Source organism: Triturus cristatus, chromosome 10 (genome assembly GCF_964204655.1).
Source record: "Triturus cristatus chromosome 10, aTriCri1.1, whole genome shotgun sequence".
Lineage (NCBI taxonomy): Eukaryota > Metazoa > Chordata > Amphibia > Caudata > Salamandridae > Triturus > Triturus cristatus.
The window spans coordinates 834,267,990-834,295,295 of NC_140593.1; the positions used below are offsets into that span (position 1 = coordinate 834,267,990).

Consider the following 27,306-nt stretch of genomic DNA (forward strand, 5'->3'; position numbering starts at 1 on the left):
GAAGAATTTTTTACGTCATTAATTTTAAGAGCAAAATACTCTTGTTTAGTTTTAAAGAGCAGTTGCTTATATTGGTTCAAACAGTCTTTATGTAGTTTTTTGTCTTTTTCATCATAATTCCTTCGCCAGGTTCTTTCAAGAAGTTAACAGCAGAGTTTTTTATCTCTAAGTTCATGAGAGTACCAGGGAGAGGTTGGTCGCTCTCTAATGTTACGGAGGATTTTTTGGGGGGCCAGTTTATTGCTAGCTGCTTCTAGCCAATTGGAATAATTCAGAGAAGCTTCGTCTAGATCCATAGGAAGAGTAGGGAAGGTTTCAACTAACAAATTGTTTAAGGCATCTGCCCTCACCTTTTTCCAAGATCGGCTAACCGTATGTTTAGTCATACCTTTTTTGAAACTCGGCGAAAGAGATATTACCGTAAATTTCACTGCCTTATGATCCGATATGCAAATAAGTCTTGGCTTTGTGCCTCATGGGAACAGTCCGGCCCGAACTGCCAAGCCAGGTCCTCCCTGGACCGGAAACAAGCATCCTAGGACCGTTTTCGGGGTTTCACCCCTCTTCAGCCAGGATAGCTTGATTCCAGTGGCACAGTGAGCCAGGACCCACGTCTGGGAATACCTGCCGCACTTAGGGCGAGAAAGCAAAAGACACACAATTGATGGACGATGGGATGATGGGTCCAAACTGGAATGGCATGGTGAGCAAAACAACTATGGATTTAGGCCTAGATCTCTGTACTGGGGTGAATGTATGACATTGTTCTGCATTCGGACCATCAATTGTTCTTTTTGCATTTGTCACCTCTTACCCAGGCATCACCAACTACTACACACAGTTCATATACGATTGTGAGGCAAGTGAAGTTGAAGCACAGCTTACTGAAATTATAGAATGGCTGAGTTGGTGCAGTTAAGGAGGGTCGGCAAAGACACTAGTGTCACCATGAAGGTAATTTTTCTGTTCTTTTGAGTACTCTTTCCCATCCCACCCAACTGGCTGGGAATCTGATTTTACAGCAGAAAATTTGGGGGGGATGAGGTTTGAGAGGAGCTTGGATTCAAACCAAACAGGTTTCATGTAAATAGAAGTGTAATAGACTTTCTGCCTGAAACCACATTTCTGAAACATGCATCAAGAAAATAATACAGAGTAGTTACCCTAAATAAATCTGTAATGGGAATGTGTTTTAAGAATTACATCAGTTCTGTCTTTGCTCTGACTGAATGAATATCAGAGGCCAAACTCCTCTAATTTTGTAATTATTTAAAATGCAAAATACAATCTACTTAGTCATGGGTGGCAGCGCTGCTTTGCTGTCACAAGAAAGACAATCATTTTTCACAACAAGAAACTGAACTACTGAAAGTTTGTTTTCCATTTAATTGGTAATATTTCACAGAGCTAGGAACATTCAGCCTATGCAAGTGTCTTAAACTTAAGAGACATACGGCCTAGGCATGGGAGGAGCAATCTCCTCCTTATTCACATAATATTCCACATAACAATCTTGAGAGGGGGCATGGCCAAGATGGCAGAAGGCTGAGACGTGTGTTTGTCTCTCTCCGCTGCTCGCTGCCGGGCCCGGCAGTTAAATGTAGCGTTAAACAGGGTTTCGTCCCCCGAGACGTTGGTTGGTGCAGCCTGGGTAGAGAAGAAGCTGTGGGCACCACAGAGCGTCCTGGTGTGGCTCCCCTGTGTGGTGCACAGGACTCATTGGGGACCAGAGCTGCGAGGCCTAGACGCCTGACCTACTGCGCGGGGGCGCTAGGTTGTGAGCCGCGAAGATCTGGAGCTGGGCCCACCACAGCGCTCATCCTTGCAGGCAGCTAGCGAAGCAGTGGGGCCTTCTGAAAAATGCCGAACTACAGCGATACACAGAGGCCGATGGAGTAGTTACCGCCCGAGATGATGGCGTGCCCTGGGCCGAGCTGACGGCAAGGCGTGGAGGGGGGCCCCTTGCAAGCCCGGCCCGACAGAGGCCCCGCCTCGAGATTGGCCCTGGGGGGCCCCCACGGCTGGGACCTTGGAGAGGGGATCATGACTCCGGAGGAGCAGAGTGGAGCGGATCACCCCGGTAGGAGGAAGTGGTCTTTGCTGCTGGATTACCTTGTGGGGGCCTCTCTGCCCAGAGTGCTGGGCTGTGGTGCGGCCGGAGCCCCGGGCCCTGCGTGTGGGTCATGTGAGGGTGACAGCTGCCTGCGAGGGCTTGTTGCCCTTCCTGCTTCTCCCCATCAAGAACTTTAGTATACGGAAAACCAGGGGCCGGGCCGAGGTGGCCCCGGGAGACAGGTTGAGTCGCAACCGCCTTGGATGACGATCTGCTTAAGACGAGGTCGTGGAGGTGGAAGCTCGCAATGGCTGCGATCGGAGCTTGGGCCTGGGCTGCGGACAGCCATGTCGAGCTCCGGCTGCCAGAACTTTGTGGAGGCCGCCCTCTGGGCATCCTAAGTGACTCTCAACAGGTGGCATGTGCGGGGGCCTTCCCCATCGCCTTTGGAGTTGTGATTTGCCAGATTGTCTATGGGGGGGGGCGTGGTCGCTGCTCTGGTCCGAGCTTGAACAACGGGAGCAGGGCCTGCGCTGGCGGCTGCACCCCTGGGGATACAGACTACTGAGTGTCTGGTTCCGGTGGACCCCTGGGGCCTGATGTCAGAGCGGGGGTGACGGTTAGGAGGAGGTACCTCTTGGCTGCTGCATGGCTCTGGCGATCCCGACATCGCGCATAGAGGCTTCGACGCCAAGGTGAGTGTTTTTGATCTTTCAAGTCTACCCCCTGCTGCTCGCCTGACTACGGACATATGTGATCCCACTACAGTGTGCCTGAAAGTTCTGAAGAGCCCTGCTAGGGGCCACGGAGGGGGGGACCCAGTGAACATTGCCTGTGTGGGAGCCTGGATGTCTGAGACAAGTATAGATTTGGTTCAGAGTCCGCTCCAGCCTGCACATCTTAAGTGGTGCATTCTAGCAGCCTTGAGCACCCAGCTAGATGGTTTCTGGAGTGTAGCTACTAGAGGATGCCCTGACTTCTGGGCGCCGCCGAGACACGTGGTGATCCCCGTGCTGTCCTTGTGGCCTGGCCCCTGGCTTTCCCTCTGCCCCCAAATGGCTACAGGAAGAAGGAAAGAGGATTGCAATCTCAAAGACATGTTACTAAAGCATACCAGAGGGTGGGAGAAGACACGCCTCCATGGGCGCGTGAGGGGCTTTCTGACTCCGTGGTCATGGATGAGTCGATCACCCACCCTTACCTGGAGTCACGGTTTGCTTCACTGCGGAAAGACCTTCATTCTTTTAGGAAGGAAGTCACACAGTAGTTAAAAGAAACACGGCGAGATCTAGACGGGCTGGGCGAGAGGGTCTCCACGTTTGAAGACCATGAAACGAGCAGAGAAGAGGAGCTAGAACAACTACAACAGGAGATCCTACGCCTTAGAGACCAGAAGCTAGACCTCTAAGCCCACATAGAGGACCTGAAGAACAGGTCCCGCTGGAACAATATTTTGATCCGTAGAGTTCCCTCTGGATCTGAGGGATTGGACATCACTGCCTGTGTGAAGGACCTATTCCGAACCATTCTGGAAGCGGGCCCATGTTAAATATCCAACTTGATAGAACACACAGAGTGAGACCCAAGCGTTCGCCTAAAGCCCTGCCACCGGACATCCTTACTTGGGTCCACGAATATCCCTTAAAGGAGCGAATTCTCCAGAAGGCCAGAGACAAACACCCTCTACACTATCAAGGCTCTCACCTGGTCGTCTACCAGGACTTGCGGCATCTACTCTTCAGAAACAGAAAGACTTCCACCCCTTTATTTCACACCTTTGTGCGGCGGGTGTGCCCTATTCCTGGGGGTATCCCTTCCGTATCATCTTCAGGCATGAAGGGAAACTGCATCAAATTAGGTCCCTGGAGGACTCACATCGCATACTGGACTTGGAGGTCGACCCTCCCGCAGCTACTCGAGACGGCGGAGAGGGAACAGACAAATCGACCAACCGAGTGAGAGGAGGCCCCGGTGCTCCTCCGGCTGGTTCCCGACCGTATACTGAAACCATAGCCAGAGAGAGACAGGCAGTTATTAAAACCTTAGCTGGAGCCTCTTTGAGACCAGCATCACCTTAACGGTAGGGGGTGGTTCCTCCTCCGGATGTTCTGTTCCTGCTCATCTGCTTGCAGTTCCTTCCTTCTCGCTCCAGCTTCGCCCTGACACAGCGCAGCGGCGCACGATGGCCGGGTACAGGCGGAGAGTGGGGGCTGCACCCACGACCCCACTAGTGACTACATGGACACATCCAGAAATGGACCCTAACCTTTTTTGCTCTAGTTCTAATTTTCTGTTGTTATTGTTTGTTGAGATTTTGGGTTGTTTTGAATTTTCTTGGTTGTATGGACCTGGGAATTTCTGTTGTGAGCCCTTGACCTTCACACTCTCCAACGCAGTCAACTCCGTCAACTCCGTCTACACCACACGCATGGCCCTCTGCCTACCCACAAATAGCCTGTGCATAGCACTTGCCAATTGTACCCAATGTCAGACCGACTAAGATGTCTCAATTTAAATGTCAAAGGCCTCAATCACCCCTGAAGAGGAGCTCTATCTTGTCTTACCTGGAACACTCTGGGGCACACGTATGCCTATTACAAGAGACCCACCTTCTTACCCGGGATGAACACAGGCTCCGCTTCAAACACTTTTCATGCCAACTCTTCTCTTCCCTTCCGAACAAGTCAGCGGGGGTGGCCATTTTAGTCTCCTGACACTTCAAGGGCAGGGTAATAGCCAAAGAGGCCGAAACCCCCCCCCCCCGGAAGGCTTTTGGCATACTCCCTACAAATAGGCTCTGAAACAATCACTTTTGCCTCGATATATTCGCCGCAGTGACAGAGATCATGGCAACCTCCGACCACCTAGACTTAGTGGGGGGGTCGGCTTAAACCTTGTCCTTGGTCCTTGGCAATGTCATTCATCGATCTGCAAAACAGGGGCAGACGGGCGCTCTCTCTAAAGAAGACCTGGCCTGGCTCAACAATAGGGGGCTCATCGATCTTTGGAGGAACACACCCCCGCAGGTCCGAGACTATACAAATTACTCATACGCGAGGAGAACATATGCCAGGCTAGACTATTTCCCACAGGAGCAGGACAGAGGCTAATTATCATATGGCGTTTTCCTGTCTAAGGTGGCATGGTGAGTAAGAAAGATTGACTGGGATGTGGTACAGAGTAATTACCAGTGGCTGAGAATAATTCAATCAGTCCACCCATCATTTCTTTCTGCATTTCTTGGAGCCTACTGAAATGACATTTCACCACATCTTTTAAGAAAACCTTGTTGCTAAACAAGAATCTATGCACCCTGAAGAACAGCAGTTGCTAGCCCCCTACCAATCTGGATTTGACAAAGGCTGCAACACTAACACAACCATACTTAAAGTCTTGGATAGCATTCAATGCATACTAGACAATAGCAAGGGCTGCCACCTTCTGTTTTCTTTTTTAATATGCTGGCAGTGGTCGATGAGACTGACCAACAAATGCTCATCTTAGCCATTAAATCCTGCATGCCTTTTAAAGGTGAAGTCATATGATGGGTCGGGCGTGGCTTGGCCGGCTGCAACATGGCCGCACTTTAAGTCGGCTCTGCCGGCCAAGCTAATAATCCGACACAATCCTGCAGACGACAGCTATACTACGGCTAACAATCAGAGGTTCCCAATTAAGTTTTACCTCGGGTGTTGATCGTTTCTGTTCCCTGGCGACGTGGGCAGGCAGAGATCTGCAGCCCGATCGCTGCGCTGGGCCCACTCCTCGAGGTAGACCCGGCCCTCCTCTTCCTGTCTCCTTGCTGGTCGCCTGGGTGGATCTGCATTGCCTGGAGACCTCCGCTCCCCCCGTACTGCGTCGTACATTGCGGCTCTCCGAGATGGTGGCCCCATCAGAACCACCTCCCCAAACGAAATCCAGGCTTGTTTTATATACTACTACTCGCAACTCTACACTGCCGGCTCCCCCCCCTCGTGTGAGGATTTCAAACAATATTTTGAAACTATCGCGTTGGTTTGGCTCGAGGACTACCATCATAAATTCTTAGATGAGCCCTTTTCTAAGGATGAGATACTTGTGGCCACAAATAGTTTACCCAGTGATAAAGCCCCAGGTCTGGATGGCCTACCTGCCTCGTTCTATAAGACTTTTGCCTCTCTTGTAGTGCCACATTTGGCCGCCATGTATAACGATTCCTTTGATAATGGCCTTTTCCCGCAGTCCCTCCGCGAGGTGATGATAATACTACTCCTCTAGCCGGACAAACCAGCTGACTGCCGCGATTCCTACCGCCCCCTCTCTCTAATTAATATCGATAACAAGATTTTCGCTAAGTTATTGGCTTCCCGCCTTCTTCTTATGCCCCTTATCGCCCTCCCTGATCAGTCCGGTTTCATCCCCTGCAGCTCCACCTCGCATAACCTTCGGACTATTTTTTCGGTCCTCCATCAAATCAACCCTAGCCTCCCTGCAGTGACTGCACTACTCGATGCCACCAAGGCATTCGATACACTGGAGTGGCCTTTTCTATTTTTTCTTCTACTGCGCCTTGGCTTTAGTAACATTTTCATCCGCAAGATATCTCTCCTCTACGCCCGTCTTCGGATCAACGGTCAGGTATCAGATCCCATTTTAATTGAACGTGGCACTCGACAAGGGTGCCCGCTCTCTCTTATGCTATTTGCCATTGCAAAAGCATAGGAGAGGGGTCCCCAGGGCTGCAGCACGGTTTTTTACCACCCTGAGTGACCCATGTAAACTACTGACAGCAGGTATGCCGTTGCAAACTGCAGAAGCAGTGCAAACTGCTCGACTGTGTCTTCACCATGTTCAGCACAGTCAATACACTATTTTTAATATATGTCAGACACCCCTGAGGAAGGCCTCCTGTGCCCAGAAGAAATGGTGCAGTATATTAAAGGTGAGGACATACAAGTGCAAGCCTATATGTCCCTTTAATGAATGTCACATTTCGTTTGGGATCCTCTGTTTTAATCTTGGCACTGTCTCAATACCTGACGTGTTTTTAAAAGTTCATCTTACCTTGCGTACACTATTCAGCACATCGGGAGCACTTCTCCCGGCTCACCTTCCTTGGTGCACGGTGCCCGTCCATGCGAGCGGGCCCGCCCACCTATTTCCGGTGAGATCAGCGCTCTAGTTTTGGCGCCTCCACTGACTACTTAGCTCACGCTGGCGCGAGCGCGCAGCGTGTGTTAGTGCAGCTGAGAGCTATTTGGAGTGTGGGGTCGGGCTGCGAGTGGGCTCCTGTTTTTAGCAATTACTGTCTGACCACTTTTAATCTTTAATGAATGTCACATTTCGTTTGGGATCCTCTGTTTTAATCTTGGCACTGTCTCAATACCCGACGTGTTTTTTAAAGTTCATCTTACATTGCGTACACTATTCAGCACATCGGGAGCACTTCTCCCGGCTCCACTTCCTTGGTGCGCGGTGCCCGTCCATGCGAGCGGGCCGGCCCACCTATTTCCGGTGAGATTAGCGCTCTAGTTTTGGCGCCTCCACTGACTACATAGCTCACGCTGGCGCGAGCGCGCAGCATGTGTTAGTGCAGCTGAGAGCTATTTGGAGTGTAGGGTCGGGCTGCGAGTGGGCTCCTGTTTTTAGCAATTACTGTCTGACCACTTTTAATCTTTAATGAATGTCACATTTCGTTTGGGATCCTCTGTTTTAATCTTGGCACTGTCTCAATACCCGACGTGTTTTTTAAAGTTCATCTTACATTGCGTACACTATTCAGCACATCGGGAGCACTTCTCCCGGCTCCACTTCCTTGGTGCGCGGTGCCCGTCCGTGCGAGCGGGCCCGCCCACCTATTTCCGGTGAGATCAGCGCTCTAGTTTTGGCGCCTCCACGGACTACATAGCTCACGCTGGCGCGAGCGCGCCGGCGGCGCGCCGAGGGCGTGCCAAAGGCAAGCCTGTCTGCGCCCGTCCGCGCCAGGATCGCGCCAGACGCCCTGCCCTTGGTCGCCAAGCACCATCTGTACTATTTATTTATTTATTTGACATTTGACTACACTCAGGAGAGGTTGATGATGCTACGGGTGAGAAGCACTCCCCAATGTATTCCCCTACATGGGTTTGAGGGCATATGTAACTACCGGTGCCCGGGCTGTCACTACTCGGTGGTCAGAGAGGCCAGTACTGATGAAGGAGAGCTATGCACCGTCCCATGTAGGATCGGGGATATAATAAGGGTGGAGGGTGTATCGGAGATTGCTCCATACGATACACAGAGCCGAACGTTTATCCCCACCTCACAGGCACATTTAGGTAATCACCTGCTAGGAATTCTTTTAAACGCACGCTCTGTGGTTAAACATCAGGTAGAATTGGAACTGCTGCTAACGGCTCTCTCCCCTGGCGTTTATCACAGAAACGTGGACCAATGTGGCCTCCTGCCCGGATTGGAATTCGGCCCTACCCCCAGGCTTTGCGCTACATTGTCAGGATAGGAAGGATGGCAGAGGGGGCGGTTTAGCTATTATCTATAGGGACCACCTGAAGCTACAGGTTGAGGTGGTTGAAAACTTGGATGCGGAAGCACTACAATTTAGTATTTTTGCTAAAGATATAATTGTCTCCCATGGGCTTTTAGTCTATAGACCACCTGGACCAAGGGCCGTCTTCTTGGGGGCCCTCCAAAAACATCTGGAGTCCTGTACTAAATTCGAGTCTTACATTATTCTTGGGGACTTCAATTTTCATTTGGAGGTTAAGAATCTCTCGGACACTGCCAGACTGGTGGACAGCATGGAGGGATATGGTCTCAGGCAGTTGGTCTCCGACCCGACCCATATTGGGGGACATACGCTGGATGGTCTTTTTTCCAGCCACCCCGACCTTTTATATCTTGGGACGGAAGTTCTTCCGTGGACCGACCATCTGGCTGTGCTTTTTAGTGTTGGAGTTAGGGCTAGACTTGGAGGAGGTCCGCAGAGACCTGCCAGAATTATGTTCAGGAGATGGAGTAGAATCACACATTCTTCCCTTCTTGAGACGTTGGGTACCCCCCCCTACCCTTGACATTGACAATGATACAGCCGCTGCGCAGTTTACTGACTGGATCACGAATGCTGTTAATCAGGTCGCCCCTCTTCAGGTAGCCACTCAGAACAGACGTTCGTCTGGTGCCCCTTGGTATGGCCCAGAGCTGAAACGACTTAAGGTGGAATGTAGGCGGCAGGAACGGTTGTGGAGAGTAAGCTATGACAGGATCTGTAAGCAAGCTTATGGTCTGGCACTGACTAATTATAAACTCGCCATTAGGAATGCTAAGAGGGATTACTTCTCTCGGAAAATCTCGGAGGCCGGCAATTCGTCTAAGGAACTGTTCAAGACAGTATCTTTCTTGGCAAATTCCCAACAGACGAGCCAGTTCAGACCGGATCAGTTGTTCTGTGATCAGCTAGCCAATTTCTTTAAAAATAAGGTCACTACCATCTATGCTGATCTACTTAACACTGTAGGTCCCCCATCTCCCCCTCATGAGATATCCAGTTGCAGCCTGTCAACTATCCCACCCTTGTCCTGCGATCAGGTTGGGACTCTACTGGGCTCTATAAAATCGGGAGCCGCATCAGACCCCTGTCCGCCTTATATTCTACTCCAGGCCACTGACAAGATCATACCTACTCTTACGGCTCTGCTTAACCAAGTACTAGCCGCTGGACACTACCCAAGTATGTGGAAAACTGCGAGCGTAAAACCTCTTTTGAAGAAACCCTCACTCGACCCAGCGGAATTTTCTAGTTACCGTCCCATTTCCGGCCTTCCGCTAGTAGCTAAAATCGCCGAGAAGGCCATAAATCAGAGTCTGATGGAATATCTCGATAAGAACGATATACTGGATAGGTCCCAGCATGGCTTCCGACCTAGACATTCCACGGAATCGGCTCTTATTACCACAGCCGAGGGGATTAGGGATGCAGTGGACAGAGGGGGGCGAGCAGTGCTCGTCCTCCTGGATCTATCCGCTGCATTCGATACCGTCAACCACGAGGTATTGCTCCAACGTCTGAAGGGAGTGGGGATTGTGGATCGTGTGTGGGCACTACTGGCGTCCTTCTTAGATAATCGCACACAAAGCTTACAATGGTCTGGCTACATTCGTCCAATTTTTCACTCCCGTGCGGAGTTCCGCAGGGGTCAGCGCTGTCCCCGACCCTCTTTAATATTTATGTTAGACCTCTGGCTAGTTTGGTCCGACGTCACGGCTTCACGCTGGTCTCCTATGCGGATGATTCACAGTTAGTAATATCAACTGTGGATCACCCCGACCAAACAGCATCTAAGTTTCATGCTTGCTTGATTGACGTGATAGATTGGATGCGCCTGAGTTTCTTAAAAATTAACACCGAAAAGACGGAAGTGATGGAGTTTGGAAAGGGTCCCTCTATCTGGAACTCCCTTTGGTGGCCAGCGGCGGCTGGCCAATGCCCCCTTCCGGTCGCGAAGGTAAGGAATCTGGGTGTGATTTTGGATGACAACCTGGATATGTCTGCCCAGATTAATAGCTTAACATCATCAAGCTTTTATCTCCTAAAAACTCTCCGCAAAATTCTCCCTTACATCCCTCAGGCGCTCCAAAAGACTGTGATGGCCGCTTTGTTTATGTCTAGACTGGATTACTGCAACGCCTTGTTTTTGGGGATGGACAAGTTTCAGATGGGAAAAATCCAGTCCCTATAGAATGCTGCAGTTCGAGTTATCCTGAACCTAGCCAGGGGCTGTCCTACCTCTGAAGGGAGGAAATCCCTGCACTGGCTTCCGGTCCAGCAGAAGATTGAGTTTATGGCTCTCTGTTTGGTTCACCGGGCCAGCTTTGGGGGTGGTGCCAATGATGGAAGAGAGATTTAAACCCTATCTCCCACCCCGTGCCCTGCGGTCTGCTAATCAAGGCCTTATCTGTACCTCCAGATTCAAATTGGCTAGATGGGGTGGTCGCTCTTTTGGTAGGCGTGCAGCAAGTTTGTGGAACCTTCAGCCTTTGGAGCTACGACTTCAACCTGATCATGCCCTCTTCAGGAAAATGCTAAAGCATCACCTATTTAAGACCCAACCATAATCTGATTTGCTCTCTTGCATCACTATTCACACCACAGCGCCAAAACACCTCCGGTATTAGAGCGCTTTAGAAATTTCTTTATACTTTATACTTATAGTGGCATACCCCATTGGAAACTACTAGACTTGTTAGCGGTCCATAGGATAACATGGGCTGCCATCCGGGCAATCTCGAGGTTGGCAGTTCCATTATGGTACCTCCAAAATGAGGCATGTTTGGTATCCAACAACATGCCTTCTCACCCCTGACACAAATCTCGTGCCTTGTGTGATGTGGCATGCACCCAAGAGGCTACATTAGAGGTTACCCACCTGGTTGCCGCAGCTGCTCTGTGCTCTAGCTGGCCAGCCCACACTTCCCGCGTTTGCTGCTGCCAAGAAAGGATTCTGACCTCCTGTCAGGCAGTCTGACCACTCCTGGGAATCAGGAACAAAGGTTTGGACTGGAAGGAGGCCACATCTCCATCCTCCTAAGCAGGCTAGGGCAGGAAGGAGGTTACACCTCTCTACTCCCAAGCAGGCTAGTGAGGTGGCACATCACGACGGGGAGCTTCAAATGCTGCATCACATTAAATACGCATCAGGGCTGACTCCCAGTGGAGGAAACAGCCCTCCCCCAGGCACATTTGCACTTGAGCAGGCAGGAAATTAGTTATAAAGGATGTGTACACCCCAGAAGGCTGGCCACACCTTCAGGGTGGGCAGCCTGGTCTGTGCACAATTTTTTTATTTCTGCCATCTTTAGCAGTGGCTGAATAGAAGATTCTGGGTAGAAAAGGTTACCCGCACCCCCCCCGTTGTGGTCACCTCAGGGGCAGACTGGCTGCAGAAACCAACTGCCCATTGACTATTAGTCCCCACACCCGAACTCCCCTAAATCTAGGATTACACCAGAACTTCAGTTCTAAGCAACCTGCATCAAAGAGGACAGAAGAGACCCGCACCAGCGACCACAAGACTTGTACAAAGCAAAAGAGGGATTCCTTGCAACTGTAGCAACGCTCTTGGAACTGCCTAATCAAGACTGAAGCACCCTCAGACTACCCTGGACTAGTGGAACTAATCCCTGGCAAACTGCATGTAAAACAATGCTCCACATCCGAAGAATCGCTGTCTATTGGGCCCTCCGGGGAATCGTCCAAACCTAGATGATCTAGTGTACTGTGGGAACTGTAGTCCTGCCTCTTATGAAGTTGCAGGCAGCTACCGCATGTATGTACACTGGTCCGTCCAACCCCAATTCGGAGGACAAACTACGTCTCACGAGTGCAGACTTAACGAGGCAGTCCTCTAGTCAAACAGCCGTCAAGGATCCTAACCCCACAGAATAACCTACTCGGTTCTGCATCTCCCGTGAGACGTAGTTTGTCCTCCAAATTGGGGTTGGACGGACCTGTGAACATAGATGCCATAATAAGGATAAGTATATCCAGAGGGCACTTATGTTTGGTAAAACATTTTCAATTTAAAAGTGTGATACTATATTAATAATTCCAGGGAGGGATTTATTACGAAGTTTTGCCCTGAAGAAAGCTGTGGACCCATAGGGCTGTTCACTGGCTGAAACATGTTGGCACATTTCTAGGGTCATAGGACCATTATATTCTTGGAACACCCTACTCCTGTCATTTTAATATCTACCATATCTCCATATTAAATGAATACCTGGAGTGTGTGGTGGGTTTTTAACCTTTACCCCCCCCCCTCGTCTTTTCTCCAAAGAGCTCCCTGAAACACGGTTGAGCCCACCCTGGCCTTTGGGAGCCAGCGTGAACCCGATGATTAAGCATGACACTATTAGAGTGTGTGAGGGTTACTATACAAAGAGGTATTGCTCCCAATAGTGGTAGAAGCATACCATCACTCCTCTGACTGAGAATTGCGCCCATACCTTATATTCTAGTTCTTTCTGGACAGGATACTTTTTGTTAGCGGATATCACGGCACGTTGGAATGATCGCATCTCCCTCGTGCCTGCGCTGTGGGTCGGCCAAGGGTACCTTCCTTCACGCGGTATGGGACTGTACCATCTTGTCACGCTTCTGGTGTGGGGTGCTGGCCTGCCTCTCCGAGGTCTTGGGGTGGGACGTTCCACGATCTCCACGCCTAACTATGCTTCACATTACTGATGGGATCGAATGTAATAGATACAAAAGGCACTTGCTATTCTTAAGGCTTACCTTAGCTAAGCGCGACATTGCCATGGGGTGGAAGGCGGCTTCTCCGCTCTCAGTTGGTGCCTGGAAGCATGGCCTTGATTTCTCCATGGGGCTAGAAATCTCGATTTTCAAGGCACGCGCATGTACTCAGAAACACCTGAGAATATGGAAGCGATGGGCCGATTATCGCCATCTTTATCTTGAACCTGTCACCCCGGTGCCAAGTGTTGATGATCTGTCATGATGATTCACTGTTGAGTATGCACACTGGGACCTATTGTTCATATACTATTCTATTGCGACTGGAGTCATTTTCTAATGTTGGTTACATAGACGACATGACACTCTTGTTTTTGTTTATAATGCTTACTTTCCATTGATTCAGTCCAAGTATCCTCATGTTCTAGACAAATCCACTGTAAAAAGTTGACATCTTTACCAATGCCATATTATGTATGCGATGTAATGCTCCGGACCCTCCTGGGCTCTTTTTTGCCTGTCAACAATAAAATTGGTTGTGAAGAAAAAAAAAGATACGCAAATGACAGTATTTTAAAACTGGACACCTGCCTGTCATGGATAATCATCAGAGAGGAGCAATTCTTTTGAGTGCTGGGGGTGCCCTCGCTGCTTCCTATAGACAATTCAAATGGAATGGAGAATGTGCTGAGGGATCTATTGGAGCTGCCGGTAGAGCCCGCAAATTATGAAACAAACATCTCCCTCTAAGGTGACAAAAAGACAACAAATCTGTGGACAACACACCCTGAAGAAGCATTGACAGTGACACTCATCTCTGCGAATAGGAGACAATGGATTTCACATACAGAAAACCATAAATAAGATGGTGATATTTGGGGAGAGCCTCTTGTTGTTCTTTCCTGATCTACACCCTAACACCATGTGCAGAAAACACGAGGTGCTGTCAGTGAAGGGGAGAAGGTAGGTGAAGGCCTTGTTGTCTCTACATGGTTCCCAGTAAAGCTCAGGGTTCATCATGGTGGAAAGCATAATGTTTTTATCCGACTGGAATCAGCAGAGGTGTTTCTCGCTGGTCTTTCTAGTGGCCCTGGGAATGGTTGCTTTTTCTGTGTTAGAACTCTGGTCTTAGCTTCCAAATTTGCAGTGAATGGGTGAGTCTTTAGCTATCCCCTCCAACGACACTTGTTTGGTGGTCGAAGCATATGAAATGTATTATTTATTTGGGTTTTTTGTTCTACTCGAATGTCTTCGATTCCATTCGCTTCTCCATCTGCTTTCCTCTGCTCCCTTTTGAGCCCTTTGGGCTGCAGCATTTTACCTGCACGGAGTTTAGGTCCTGATTGTTTGGTCTACATTTGGAGGTTTCTTTGGGTGGGGAATATATGATTAATGAATACTTCTGTAATGGCCATTCCGCTGTTCTCTTTGTGGTTTTCTTTTCTTTGAATAAACAGATGTAAAAGCAAAAAAGAAGAGATGTTCTAATACATTCACTTGAGCCTCCTGTCTGACTAACCGAAGGCTGGTATTAGGTGATTGTTTCACCTTATCGGAGTACCTAATTAAGATAAAAATAACCTCAGCTGTAGGGTTCTGTTTTTAATTAGCTGGACCATGTAGAGTGCATCAACTGTTTTTAACATATGGTAAACAATATATAAAGTGCTACATAGAGGTGTGTCTTTCCCTCAAAATGCAGAAGAAAATATGAGGTACAATGTTTTATAAGGGGGTGGAGTTCAAAGACAGTTTCTTTGACTGGAATGCAAACCACACAATGACGTGTACAGGCTGCAAAATCAACATCTGCGGAACACATTAATTTTCATACTGTTATAGTTAAACATTTTAGCTGAGATTCTAAGATTGATGGTGAATATTAAACTTCCTATATTGGCCAACTATGCAGGTCCTTTACCAGCTGCCTCATAAAAACTACTCTTGCCTTCATTTGATAATAGCAATTATAAATTCATACAAAATGTATTCACAAATTTCTTAAACATAACAATGCGTCCTTCCTTAGTTGCGGCCACATATATCGTCGACGACGTTTCGACCATCGTAAACATTCACGGTCATTATCAGGACAGAAAATTAGCTGTAAAATGAACGATTCTAGGGATGTGAAGCGTAATTTTGGAGCCTGGCGGACATGTACTAATTAATTGCACATGTTCAACGTGACCTTTCGTGACGGTGCCTAATGAATTGAACACACTAGACAGTTATAATCTAATGGTCACAAAATCTCAAGACAATACTGATTTCCGGATTTGCTCATTGCCAATTGTATTGGCTCTTCTCTATCCCTTAAATTTATGGTTGGTTTCTTCAATCCTTCTGTGTGGGCTTGTTCACTCTGTGTCCCATTCGTAACGATGGAATGACATCTTCGTTATTTTGCTCTCCAATAACTTTACTTCAGCCAAGTTCTTGAGGGCTTTGAATTTATTTCAGCAACTCGGGCTGGATCTTTCAAATGAAATAGATGTTTTATCTAATTGTCATGGATGCTCGGATAGCTAATTTTCTGTCCTGATGATGACCGTGAATATTTACGACGGTCAAAACGTCGTCGACGATATATGTGGCCGCAACTAAGGAAGGACGCATTGTTATGTTTTTGTGTTGTTTCAGTTTTGTTCTGAATTCCCTATCTATGTATAAACCCTTCCCACAGGCACTTTTTTGATTACACATTGTATTGTTGATTATTTTTATTGTCTGTGTACCGTGTTGAGCGCCCTTGCTTTATGTGTTTGAGTTTTGTAAGAAATTTGTGAATACATTTTGTATGAATTTATAATTGCCTTTGTTGTACATAGGTTTCCTGATCTTTTTCTTTTCCCTCTCATACTGCTATTCTTTTTTTTTTTTAACAGATTTTATTTGTCAAAATAGCACATGTGATGCAGACCTCTGAATCCCAGAGACAGCTGCCGCATGTAAGATACAAAAAATTTACTTTGACCGTTTTACTCATTTAAAACAGGAGAATATGAAAGGCAATACAAATAAAATTAATCCCTGCAAACACCCAACATCCTCCCTCCCTCCCTCCCCACCCCCCAGTGCACCGTCTCCTTATTCCGGAACAACATCTCGCTAAGCCAGACTGCCATTGCTCCACACAAAAGCTCAATGTCCACAATACCATATCCTGCTGTGGAATTGCGAGCAACCCATAAGAAAGTGCAGGGTACGGGTGAGGCCAACAGGTTACTCTGGGTCTCGGCCCCGGCCCCACCGCGGCGGCTCCAGCTGCAGGCCACAATAATCCGCCCAACGCCTCCAGATCTTATAGTGCTTCCGGGGGCACCCTCTAGCTTCAAAGATGGGGATCTCAAGACCCATACAAAAGTCCAGACCTTTTTTACAAATCGAGACCGAGGGGGCAACCACCGTCTTACAGGCTCTAGCTATATCTCTCTTCACTAAAGTAAAGCCTAGGAGCATAAGATGGCACTTATAGATGTTGCCCCCGATCCCTTCCATCACATGGAGGAGGACAAGCTTCGGTGAGTTAGGGAGCTCCCACCCCAGTACTTCAGAGAGACAGGCCAGAACCCCCCTCCAGAATCGTGCGAGCGCTGTGCCAAATAGTGTGTAGCAGGGTCCCCTCCTCGTGCCCACAACGGAGACACACCGGGGAAGTCACCAAGCCCGCCCTCCAGAGCCTAACCCTAGTAAAATAGACCCTGTGGAGGTATTTAAATTGAATGAGCCGCAGGCTCACCGCAATAGCCGCCCCGTGCGGGGAAGCCAAAGCTTCTGTCCAGTCCTCTTCCTCCATCTGACCCACATCTCCGTCCCAGGCCTCCCTCAGACACTGCAATGAGGGGGAACAGTGCGTAACCAGGGATTGATACATTTTAGAGATCTTATCGTCTAGGAGGTCCCCCATAAATACCTTAGCCTCTACTGGGCTGAACTCCGGCAGCGAGTCCAGACCCTCCAAGCTGGTGGAGATAGCATGCCTAAATTGCAAATATTTGAAGAATTGAGTCTTTGGCATCTGGAAATCCTTCTGGATGTCTTGAAAGGATTTTAAAATCATGCCCCGCATGACGTCCCCCAGAGTAGAAATCCCAATGTTGTCCCAATGATGAAACTCGGAGAGACTCAGCAATTGCGGAAAGCGGCCGTTGTACCATAGTGGGGTCTCCCGAGTCAGTCTATTCCACCAGCCCATCCTACGCAACGCCTGCCTCCAAAGCTGAAAAACAATCCGTGTGGCAGACAGTAGGAGATGCCTCAACGGAGCAGAATAAAGGAGAGTGTGTAGGGACTGGTCACCCATGCAGCGCTGCTCCACGGCATAGGCTGGGTCCACTCTGTCTCCATACCACCACTCGTTTAAGACAAGTAGATGCGATACAACATAATAAGACCAGATATGGGAGGTTGCCAGCCCCCGCAATACGTAGACAGGAAGCACGTCCGGACCGCCACCCTCACTGCTCCACCATCCCAAAGGAACTGTCCCAGGACAGAGTTCACCTGCTGGAACCACCGTGGGGGAATCGGGTAGGGATGATTTTGCAATTGATACAATAGTCGCGGGAGCGACACCATCTTAAAAATGGCTGACTGGCCGTAGATGGACAGGGGCATGTGGGACCAGGTCTTAATATCCTCATGCTCCCATACAGGTGCAAGATTTCGATCCCAGGCAGTGGCGGGAGAATCGGACAAATACACCCCCAAATATTTCATGCCCCCATATACCACCTGTACCGGCGATGCCCAAGCACCAAGCTCGCCCCGACCTCCCAATACCCACAAGGTGGACTTCCGAGAGTTCATATATAGACCCGACGTTTCCCCAAAGATCAACCGGGGGCCTGTGCGTTCCAGGTTGGTGGGAAAAACAAAACATCGTCCGCATAAAGGGCGATGCGATCGGAGAGTCCGGGCGCCCATTCAAAACCGGACAACTGAGCGTCCATCCGCACCCAAGCAGCCAAGGGTTCCATTGCTAGAGCAAAAAGATATGGGGAAAGCGGACACCCCTGCCTGGTGCCCCGCCCAATAGAGAATGCTGAAGAAACGAAGCCCGCAACTCGCACCGATGCCGTCAAGTCAGTGTACAACAGGGTTAGGTAGGACAGGAAACACGGTCCGAAGTTCAGCCACCGCAGGAGCGCAAATAGATAGACCCAACTCAAGGAATCTAACGCCCTGTCCATATCCGCCAGCAGAAGCGCTGCCCGTTCCCCCAGTACCTGGACCGTCGCGACTGCCACATATGCCCACCTAATATTATGGAGGGACTGCTATTCTTTTTATTGATATGTTTAACTGATACATTTTTGGTTGTTTAATGTATATTTGTTCTTTGTTGCCTTGAACCTCCGTTAGGATTCTAGTGTTTTCCCCTGGTTCAGGTTTGTCCGGGTTGCCCCTGTTGTTCATAACTTCATTTGATAATAGGCATTAGGTTTGGTGCTTTAGTAATTATTTACCAGATTAGTAATTTTTCAGTTCATGGTAAAACTAGTTTAAGAATGAAGTCAAAGAAACCTTGATTTCAAGTAGGACACAGAGCTATTTATAGGAGGAGGTTAAGGCTATCTAGTTAGCCTTCGACCAGTTCAGGGTTTTTAGAAAGAAGCTCTCCTTTCTTCCAACAACACTTGCATCCACCTTTGAGCCGTGTGGAAGTTTTCTCTATTAATATATACTGCATTTACAAAAGTGCTTTTACCCAAAGCACTTTACACACAGTTAGTATAACAGTACAATACATAAATGCATTAATGGTATGGTGAGAAGAAGAGATAGAAACAGAAACCGAGAGAGGACCAAGGTCGACAAGAGCAGAGGTCTAGAGCATGTTTAACAATAAACAGAAGAGAATCAGAACAGCAGAAAAAATCACTAAAATAAAAAAAAAAGGCCCAGAAGCCTCCTCCTAATGAGGGCAGTAACAGTAGCATCAAGTGAAAACTCCACTAAATCTCACTAACAACTGAAAAATTCGAATGAGGATGGGAACAGTTCCATCTGAAGAAAACTCCCAACTCCTGCTTCCACAGTCATGTTTCACCAGAGGAAATGAAGACACCAGAAAACTATGGACGATTGACCAAAGAGCTATACTTCCAGGTGCATGGCTGTAAAGAGAAAGTCTATAGGCAACATTGAAAAGCTGTCCCGGTTCCAATATGGTCTGAAAAATGTGGGAATGCAAGAAGTTCACCAGATCCCTCTGGTAAAAGCACTGTCTGGGAAATCAGAAACCAGCAATGTTGGAAATGGAGATTGCACCATAAGACCCCCCACACAATGCAAAGGTTACAAAAACACCTGGATGCACACTAAAACTCAGACCCCAGGCTAAGGATGAGGGGAACCAGCACGTGGATGGGGGAAGCAAGTTTACTTGCAGAGGATAAGGGGCTGTATCCCCCAACCCCACTGAGATTAACCAAGTAGCGCAGAACCCAGCCATTTCCCCGCAGCTGCTCTGCCTGAATCTAACATGAGCTTAGAATTATGACTGAAGGATCAGGAAGCATACACTACTGCCTCAAACCAACAACTTGCACAGCACTGCAAGACCTGGAACATGGACACAGTAGCAGCCAATGGAATCAATTGTGAACTTCCAGAGGAATCCTTTTCTGCAACGAAGGTAATGTTCACTCGTCAAGGAACTTGCTCTTAATACCATTTGCCATTCAATGCAGTCCTGTGGATCTTGATCTCAGCATAGTGAGGCGCATTCTTAACTCATTTTCTGCTTCCCTTATTATGAAACACTTCACTGGACTGTGCAGAAACGTTCAACCTCAAAACTCACACATCCTCTCCCCAAGCTGGTGTACTCTAGGCGCAATGACGTCAACACATGCTATCTTGGACTTCCTACCAAACTCATCCAACAGTAACAGAGGGTTCAGAACGGTTTCTGAGAATCTGCAATCCTTAAAATGTGTTTAAGTTTGGGGCTCACTACACTGCCTATCTGGTCTGTCAAGTATCCAAGTTAAGAGCTGTGTTTGGTACATCAAGCTTTTTGTGCAGGGGAGCCTCAATGAACTTCAAAAATTACACAAACATGTTCCATTTCATGCTGCCTGCGATGATGGTTGGGAAGTGCTTGCTTCTCAACTTTGGAAAGGACTCACCCGAACTCTCTCTTTGGCAAGTTGTTTGATAACAAGGCTTCTATAAACAGGGAAAGATTATCTGCCCTGTCTAAAATCCCTGTGTTTGTGTTCTCCTTTTGTACACTGCTATCCTAGCACCAAGAAGTCCTATGTGATAATTGAGCTTACATATATCTCCACTCACACATATGATATATAGAATCTAGAGCTTGTCGCTCCATAGAGATATTTATGATATTGACGAAGTTTAGTACTCCCACTCACCTTGCCATAGAAGGAACTGAAACCTCAGAGTCCATTGTCTGCATCTGGACAGCCTGGAGCAACATCTGTGGAGGGACCTGCATTGTGACTGCACATCGCTTCAAGTGAGCAGCTCTGCTTTTGACTGTGCTAAACTGTTTGCCACAGATTGGGCACTCTGGGACTCTGGAAGCTGCAGGTGCTGCTGAAGGAACATCTGACATCTCAACTTCATCCAGACACCTGTGGCAAGCAAACAAGGATCAAGCTTTTTCCAGGTATTTTGCACACCATTAGACATTTTAAGTTTATTTCACCACTTTCGTCCTCTTCAGGACTAGTAACAGACTAGGTTAACTGGATTTTAGTTGGGATGGTCAAGCATACTTTCACACACACTTTTCTGTTTTGCATAGTCTTTAGGACAGGACGTTCTTTCTGGTTTTAACATAAATTTACTTTCCACATATAAGTGTACTTTTTTTTTTTTAAGAACCAATTTTGTGTCAACAGCCCAATACAATTTGGTTTGACAGGTTATTGGGACGAACCTGCGACATTTCTATATTGTCGAATTCCATTTCATCAAAACAATACAGGAACAATACAGAGTAAATTGTAGCATAAACATCTCTAAATAAAACCAATTGTGCTATATCTGTTCTATTGTCTCTAATGTTTGTACCACCCAGCCACTGTGTCTTGGATATTAGTGGATCATATAACACTTCCATTCTGGGCTCAATATAGAGGCCCCTGTATTCTGTCCATCTCCTCCAGATTTTAGGGTGTTTCTGCAGGCATCCCCTGGCCCTAAATATAAGCAGCTCCATACCCATGCAATGGTCCATCCCCTTTTTCCAGACCGCCAGCAATGGGGGAGAGGAGGCCTTCCACAACATAGCAATGTCCCTTTTTGCCAAGGTGAGGCCTAGGAACAATAAGTGTCGCTTATAACTGTTACCTTCGATCCCTTCTGTAATGTGCATTAGGGCCAATCGTGGTGCCATAGGAATGTCCCAGCCAAGCACCTAAGAGACGTTCATCATAACCCCCTTTCAGAAATGAGTGTCATACATTGCCATATGGTAAATAGGAAGGTGCCCTCTGCAGTTCTGCATCACAGACAAACAGGAGAGGCCACTAGTCCTGCCCTCCAAAGCCTATGTTTAGTATAGTACACCCTGTGCAAATACTTAAACTGGATGATTCTTAATCGCAAGGCAATGGCCGCACCGCGTGGGGAAGCCAATGCTTCCGTTCAGTCGTCGTCTTTGACCTGACCCAAGTCTGAAAGCCATGCCTCAGTGTGTCCAGTGTGGTAGAGGGATTAGTGACAAGGGACTGATATATCTTAGTTATTTTGTGTTCCTCGAGGTTCCCCATAAAAACCGTGGATTCTATTGGATTAAAATCAGGCGGGCGTCAATTCGAGTGATGTAGTGAGACATGGCAGGTCGAAATTGAAGATATTTATAACATTGTGTACGGGGCGTGTCATACTCTCTTTGGAGTTCCTGGAACAATTAATTTTAGGGTTCATCCCTGCATCACGGCCACAAGCATAGAGATGCCGATATTACCCCAGCTCCAAAATCTAGCCAGTGTGGCCAGTTGGGGCAATAGGCCATTGTGCCATAGAGGGGTCTCACTTGTCAGCCTACCCCACCAACCCATCTTACGCAGAGATTGTTTCCAGGTTCTAAACACCACTCTCATTTCCGGTGGAAGAGCCTGGAGCGCGCCAGTCCCACATAAAGGAATTTGTGGAGGGTTGTATCCCCCATTAACCAGCGTTCCACTGCGTCTTACCTATTGCCATACCACCTTTTATTTAGCACAAGTAGGTGAGAGGCGGCGTAGTATGATTGTGGATTTGAAGGAAGTTCGTATGGCTACCTGGGCGGAGCCACCTCCCCACAGAAACTGACCCAAAGTTGTGTTAATGTGTCAGAACCACGTAATCGGTATCGGATATGGATGGTACTGCATCTGATACAGCAGACGAGTAAGAGAGACAATCTTGAAGATGGTGGATCTTCCATATATTTGTGGTAAATAAAATATCACGCTCTCAGACTTTTAAATATTAACAATAGGATCATGCATAAAGCAAGAGGCTGAGTCTGTGGTATCAGATTCATAAAGGGCTTTATTCCAATAACTCGAGTCAAAGGGAGAATATCTCCATCACCAAAAAGGATCTGGACGGGGCTGAAAAGTATTCTCGATATTCTCAAAACATTATTCACAGAGTACAGTATATATACATTTCTCAATTGTACGTAAGCAAGAGAGCAAGAGAGAATGAGATAAGAGCATGTGGGCGTGTAAGTAGGCGTGAAGGTGGGCGTCCATGTGGGCGTCCACTTGATGATAAGGGGTAAATTGTCATGTGTGGGTGGATACCTGGAGATGATTTCGCAATGTCAGCAGAAATACTTGGCAGAGATGCGCGCTCAGCAGCATGACGTGTAATTGACGTGCAACTAGGGGGTGAAGGGGACTTGACATTTAGCTCTACATGTGGAGACAAAAGTCTGGGGTTATGTCAACCTAATCCCAAATCATATCTAATATCCTATGTTTAAAGAACTGTGTTATCCACAAGGGAAGGGCTCTCGGACAGAATCTATTCTATACTGACTGTGTGTGCGTGTACAAGCGTCTAAGTGTCTACACTGAATGCGAGGGGATGGGAATATTCCATGATGACAGGGCTATGAATTACTTGCATGAGGGCAGAGAAACCGGGCCTTTTGCTTGGTAACTGGAGGAATGTTTACTTAAGCTACTAGGCAGGAATGCATCGGCTGAGGGGGAAGCAGATAATTCGAAGGTGAAATACAGCTCTTGGCAGAGAATAGGCTGATGTCAGGCTTCGTGGGCCGCGCAGAGAATGAGACAGAGTTCATGGTCACAGATGCGAGCTCAAGCTGAAGCTGTCAGAGGCAGAGAGCAGGGAAAGGCTTTGAGGACAGAATCGGGCCTACTTGCCTGAACTGTAAAAATGGAGTAACTTAGCCATAAAAAGTCGGTGGCCTTTCATACTTAGGAATCGAATATCCAGCCCATTCATGGCGGATCTGACAGAGGACATGTTAACGGTGGACGCACATGTGTTTGCGTCTTCGAAACTGGAACTGGAGGGAACATACATGTACTTGTAACATGCATATAGAACCGTTGGGGTCCAAGATAGGGGACATAACTGACCAGGAAAATCCACATTTCCACATTCCCTCCTTGTCCCCTACTTGCCCTTCAAGAGATATCAATCTTCATCAATCCATTGATCTGTTCATATAGCATCATTTGTTCTTCTTTCTTCTTCCGTGATCTTGAATGAAATCTTGGTGGTGGAATACACGATGTGGCACACAGACCACAGATCGCTGGTCCACATTGTAGACATAGACAGCAACTGAATAGTATGAGAAGGCCAATACCTAGGAAGGATAGGACCCTCCATCCAAAGGTAGATAATACACTCCAAAACCAACCGGACCAAGTCCAGGTGCCTGGATTCTGGTGTATCTGGCTTACAATCTTATGAAGGCGAGTTATGGCTTTATATACAGATGGCGAATTTTCTGGTATGAAAAATGCAATGGCTTGATCCGATGACCCTACAAGCTCCGCCCCTATCGGCCAGGATAACGTCAAGGACAAGACTATTTTGAAGCACAACAATCCGCATAGCAGACTGCTCTTCTGTTAAATTGCCTAAGGCGGAAATAGTTTCGTTCACTACTGCTTCAAGGGTTCTGGTTAATCTACGTATCAGCTTACTATTGGTAACTGTACCTATATAGGGAAAGAAACCTTTATTGAAATCTGTGTATTTTTCCCATGCTGTTTCAGTGTAATTGACAATTGGGAGATCTCTCTGCTGTATATTGTGTACTAAATGAGTATTTCTATGAGAATCAGGAGGAGCTAGGAAAACAGGTGGTAGGAGGAATGCTATGTAACAGGTACCATCCCAATCTAGAGGTAAGCGTATATATGCGGTCTGGCCACATATAAAGTAGGAATGACGAGAAGCTCTAAATGTAGACTTGCCTTGATCACTGAATTTTATTACAGTGGTGCATTTACTATGGCCCATGAGTATGGAGCCATTCTTTCTTATACATAATTCCTCTTTTACTGGGAATACGGACATGGCGGGCAAGATTGGTGTAGCTTCAGATTCAACGTTCAGGATCATGAGGTTAAGTGTAAAATTACCTAATCCATATACTTCATTTCTTAGATCAGTTCCTGTTCTTTTGGGAAGTCCCTCCTTGTTAGGGTAGCAGACTTTAAGCAAAACTAAGTTTAGGTTTCCCCATACCCAGTTGTCTTGATAAACGGCGGAATTCGAATCTAGGGAATTAATCAAACTAAACCATGCTCCACAGGAGCCATTGTGTGTGAACGGATAGAGAAAAAGGGGCAAAACTCCCTTATAGTTCTGATAGGGGGGGAGTCGGCCACAGACCCAGCAGTCTGTAGCATTGCTAGTCTGATGTGAATGGTGCAGCATCTGAATAAAGGTATTGTTGCGTAAGGCAAGTCGATATGATAGCTCATAGGATGGCAGATCACTAAATGTGTGCTTTATGGTATCATTAGTGGAGGAGTGTAAAAGTGAGGCAATAGGAGGAAAAATAGCATGTAGTATTAAGCTGATACATATTATCGTGATGCTCTTAAGATATTGAAAAATTACAGTCACTATACATCTATTTGCTTCTTATCTAACTCTCTTATTTCTGCTTTATGTTATTGTCCAAGATCTTATGCGAGCCAGAATACATGTTCAACCGCTTCACCACCTAGTGGACTTAATTGATCAAACGGGTTCTGACTTTTTGAATCAAGGTTTAGCTTTGTGGAAACTTCTGGGCATTCTCCTCTAGAAAATGTTGTTCAAAATCCAAGTTCAAAGTTTTTTTTTTCCTTTGTAAAAGAGTGGTGAAGGTGCACTTTGACTTTAACGGCCGTCCCCGTGGTCCAGAGCACTGACTTCGGCGCCTGTCATCCAGGAGCGATGGAGTATTCTTTGACCTGGGTGTTGTCAGGGAAGGCGGCAGCAACCTGCGAACAACAAGAGAGTAGTGCAGACATCAAGGAAGCCAGGTAATCTGTCAGCATGTTACTGTCAACATAAGTAATCTTTTAGGCATTGTAGTGCCCACATATTTTGGTGGTCTACCAAAGACCACTTCATAGGGAGATAAGCCTGTTCTAGAATGAGCTACAATTCGCATGTAAAAGAGGGCAACCGGCAGGGTTACCATCCAGTCTATACCTTTGTCTGCGCAAATTTTTAATGTCTGATTATGTCTTTCTACAAGGCCTGCTGCTTCAGGATGTCGCACACAATGGAATTTCCAGGTATACCCTAACAGAAGGGACACCTGCTTCATTAGTACCAGGACATATTTGTAACCTCTACATCTGTTTATTTGGATATAATCCATTTGGAGCACTTCAAAAGGGTGGTCAGGTGGATGGAATCCACCTTGTTCCATCGGAATGCCTTTACCTGCATTGAATTGGCAACAGATCATACATGTTCTGACCTTTTGTTTCGCTGCTGCACGCAGGTGCTTGTTGAACCATATATTCTGTAAGCTATCTATCATTGCTTTCTCTCCTAAGTGTGCAGGACTATGTGCGGTATTTATAATCACTTGTACCATGGTATCAGGAAGAAACCATGTGGATTTGCCCTTTGTCATCCAACCTTGATCAGTCAGTACCCCTCCTTGTTCCGATCATTTCTTTAATTCGTCTACAGTAGCATGTGTCTGAATGTCTTGTACATCCCTGGAAGGATCCCTAACTGTCATGGCTTTGGACAGTGATAGTATCTGTGATTTTGTCATGTCTAGTGGGGTCTGAGCTGTCTGTTTAGCAGTTCGGTCTGCCAGATCATTGCCTTGGGAAATGGTATCTGTGGCTCTAGTATGTGCTTTACATTTTAGGATAGCTATGGCTGTTGGTAAATGTATTGCTTCCAGTAGGGCTTGAATAAGGGGGCCATGCTGTATCTTGGCCCCATGAGAGGTCAAGAAACCTCTTTCTCGCCAGAAAATCGGTGTAAATGTTTACTCTCAGGTGCTTAGCTCTTATGCACGCTTGTGTCAGGGCGATGAGCTCTGCTGCTTGTGCTGACAATATGTCTATTCTTTTAGTCTCTATTATTACAGTATCAGCAGTCACTGCATATGCTGCCACTAATTCTCCCGCCCCTGTCCTCATGCATGAGCCGTCAACATATAGTGTTAGGTCGGGGTCTGGGAGTGCAACATCTGTCAAGTCTTGTCTTGGTTTAGTCACGGTATGTATTACTTCAACACAGTTGTGTGGTGAAACGCTTTCTGTACTGGAGGGCAAAAGGGTAGCGGGATTCAGTATGTTGCATCGTCTGATCTCTATGTGTGGTTGAAATAACGTCAGCTCATAATCTGTCAGTCTAGCTACAGTCAGGTGTTGTGTTTGTGTCCGGTTCAAGAGAACCTCTACTGCGTGTGGTACTTGTACTGTCAGAGGGTGGCCCAGCACTATCGAGTCACTTTGTCTTATGGCTAAGGCCGTTGCTGCAACTGATTTTAGGCACGCAGGCAAAGCCTGTGCTACTGGGTCTAATGTACTAGAAAGATAAGCAC

At 47.3% G+C, this 27,306-nt stretch overlaps 1 protein-coding gene across 2 annotated transcripts in view; it reads right to left on the reverse strand.

The window, feature by feature from the left end:
- SLX4 (SLX4 structure-specific endonuclease subunit) overlaps nucleotides 1-27,306 on the reverse strand; it is a 432,160-nt gene that overhangs the window by 358,397 nt on the left and 46,457 nt on the right. For both annotated transcript variants that reach the window (XR_014969527.1, XM_085628449.1), the window contains exon 5: nucleotides 20,666-20,887. Coding sequence is in view for 1 of the 2 variants with exons in the window: in XM_085628449.1 (XP_085484575.1) it covers nucleotides 20,666-20,887 (222 nt within the window). In the remaining variant the exon portion in view is untranslated. The remainder of the gene's footprint in view (nucleotides 1-20,665; nucleotides 20,888-27,306) is intronic.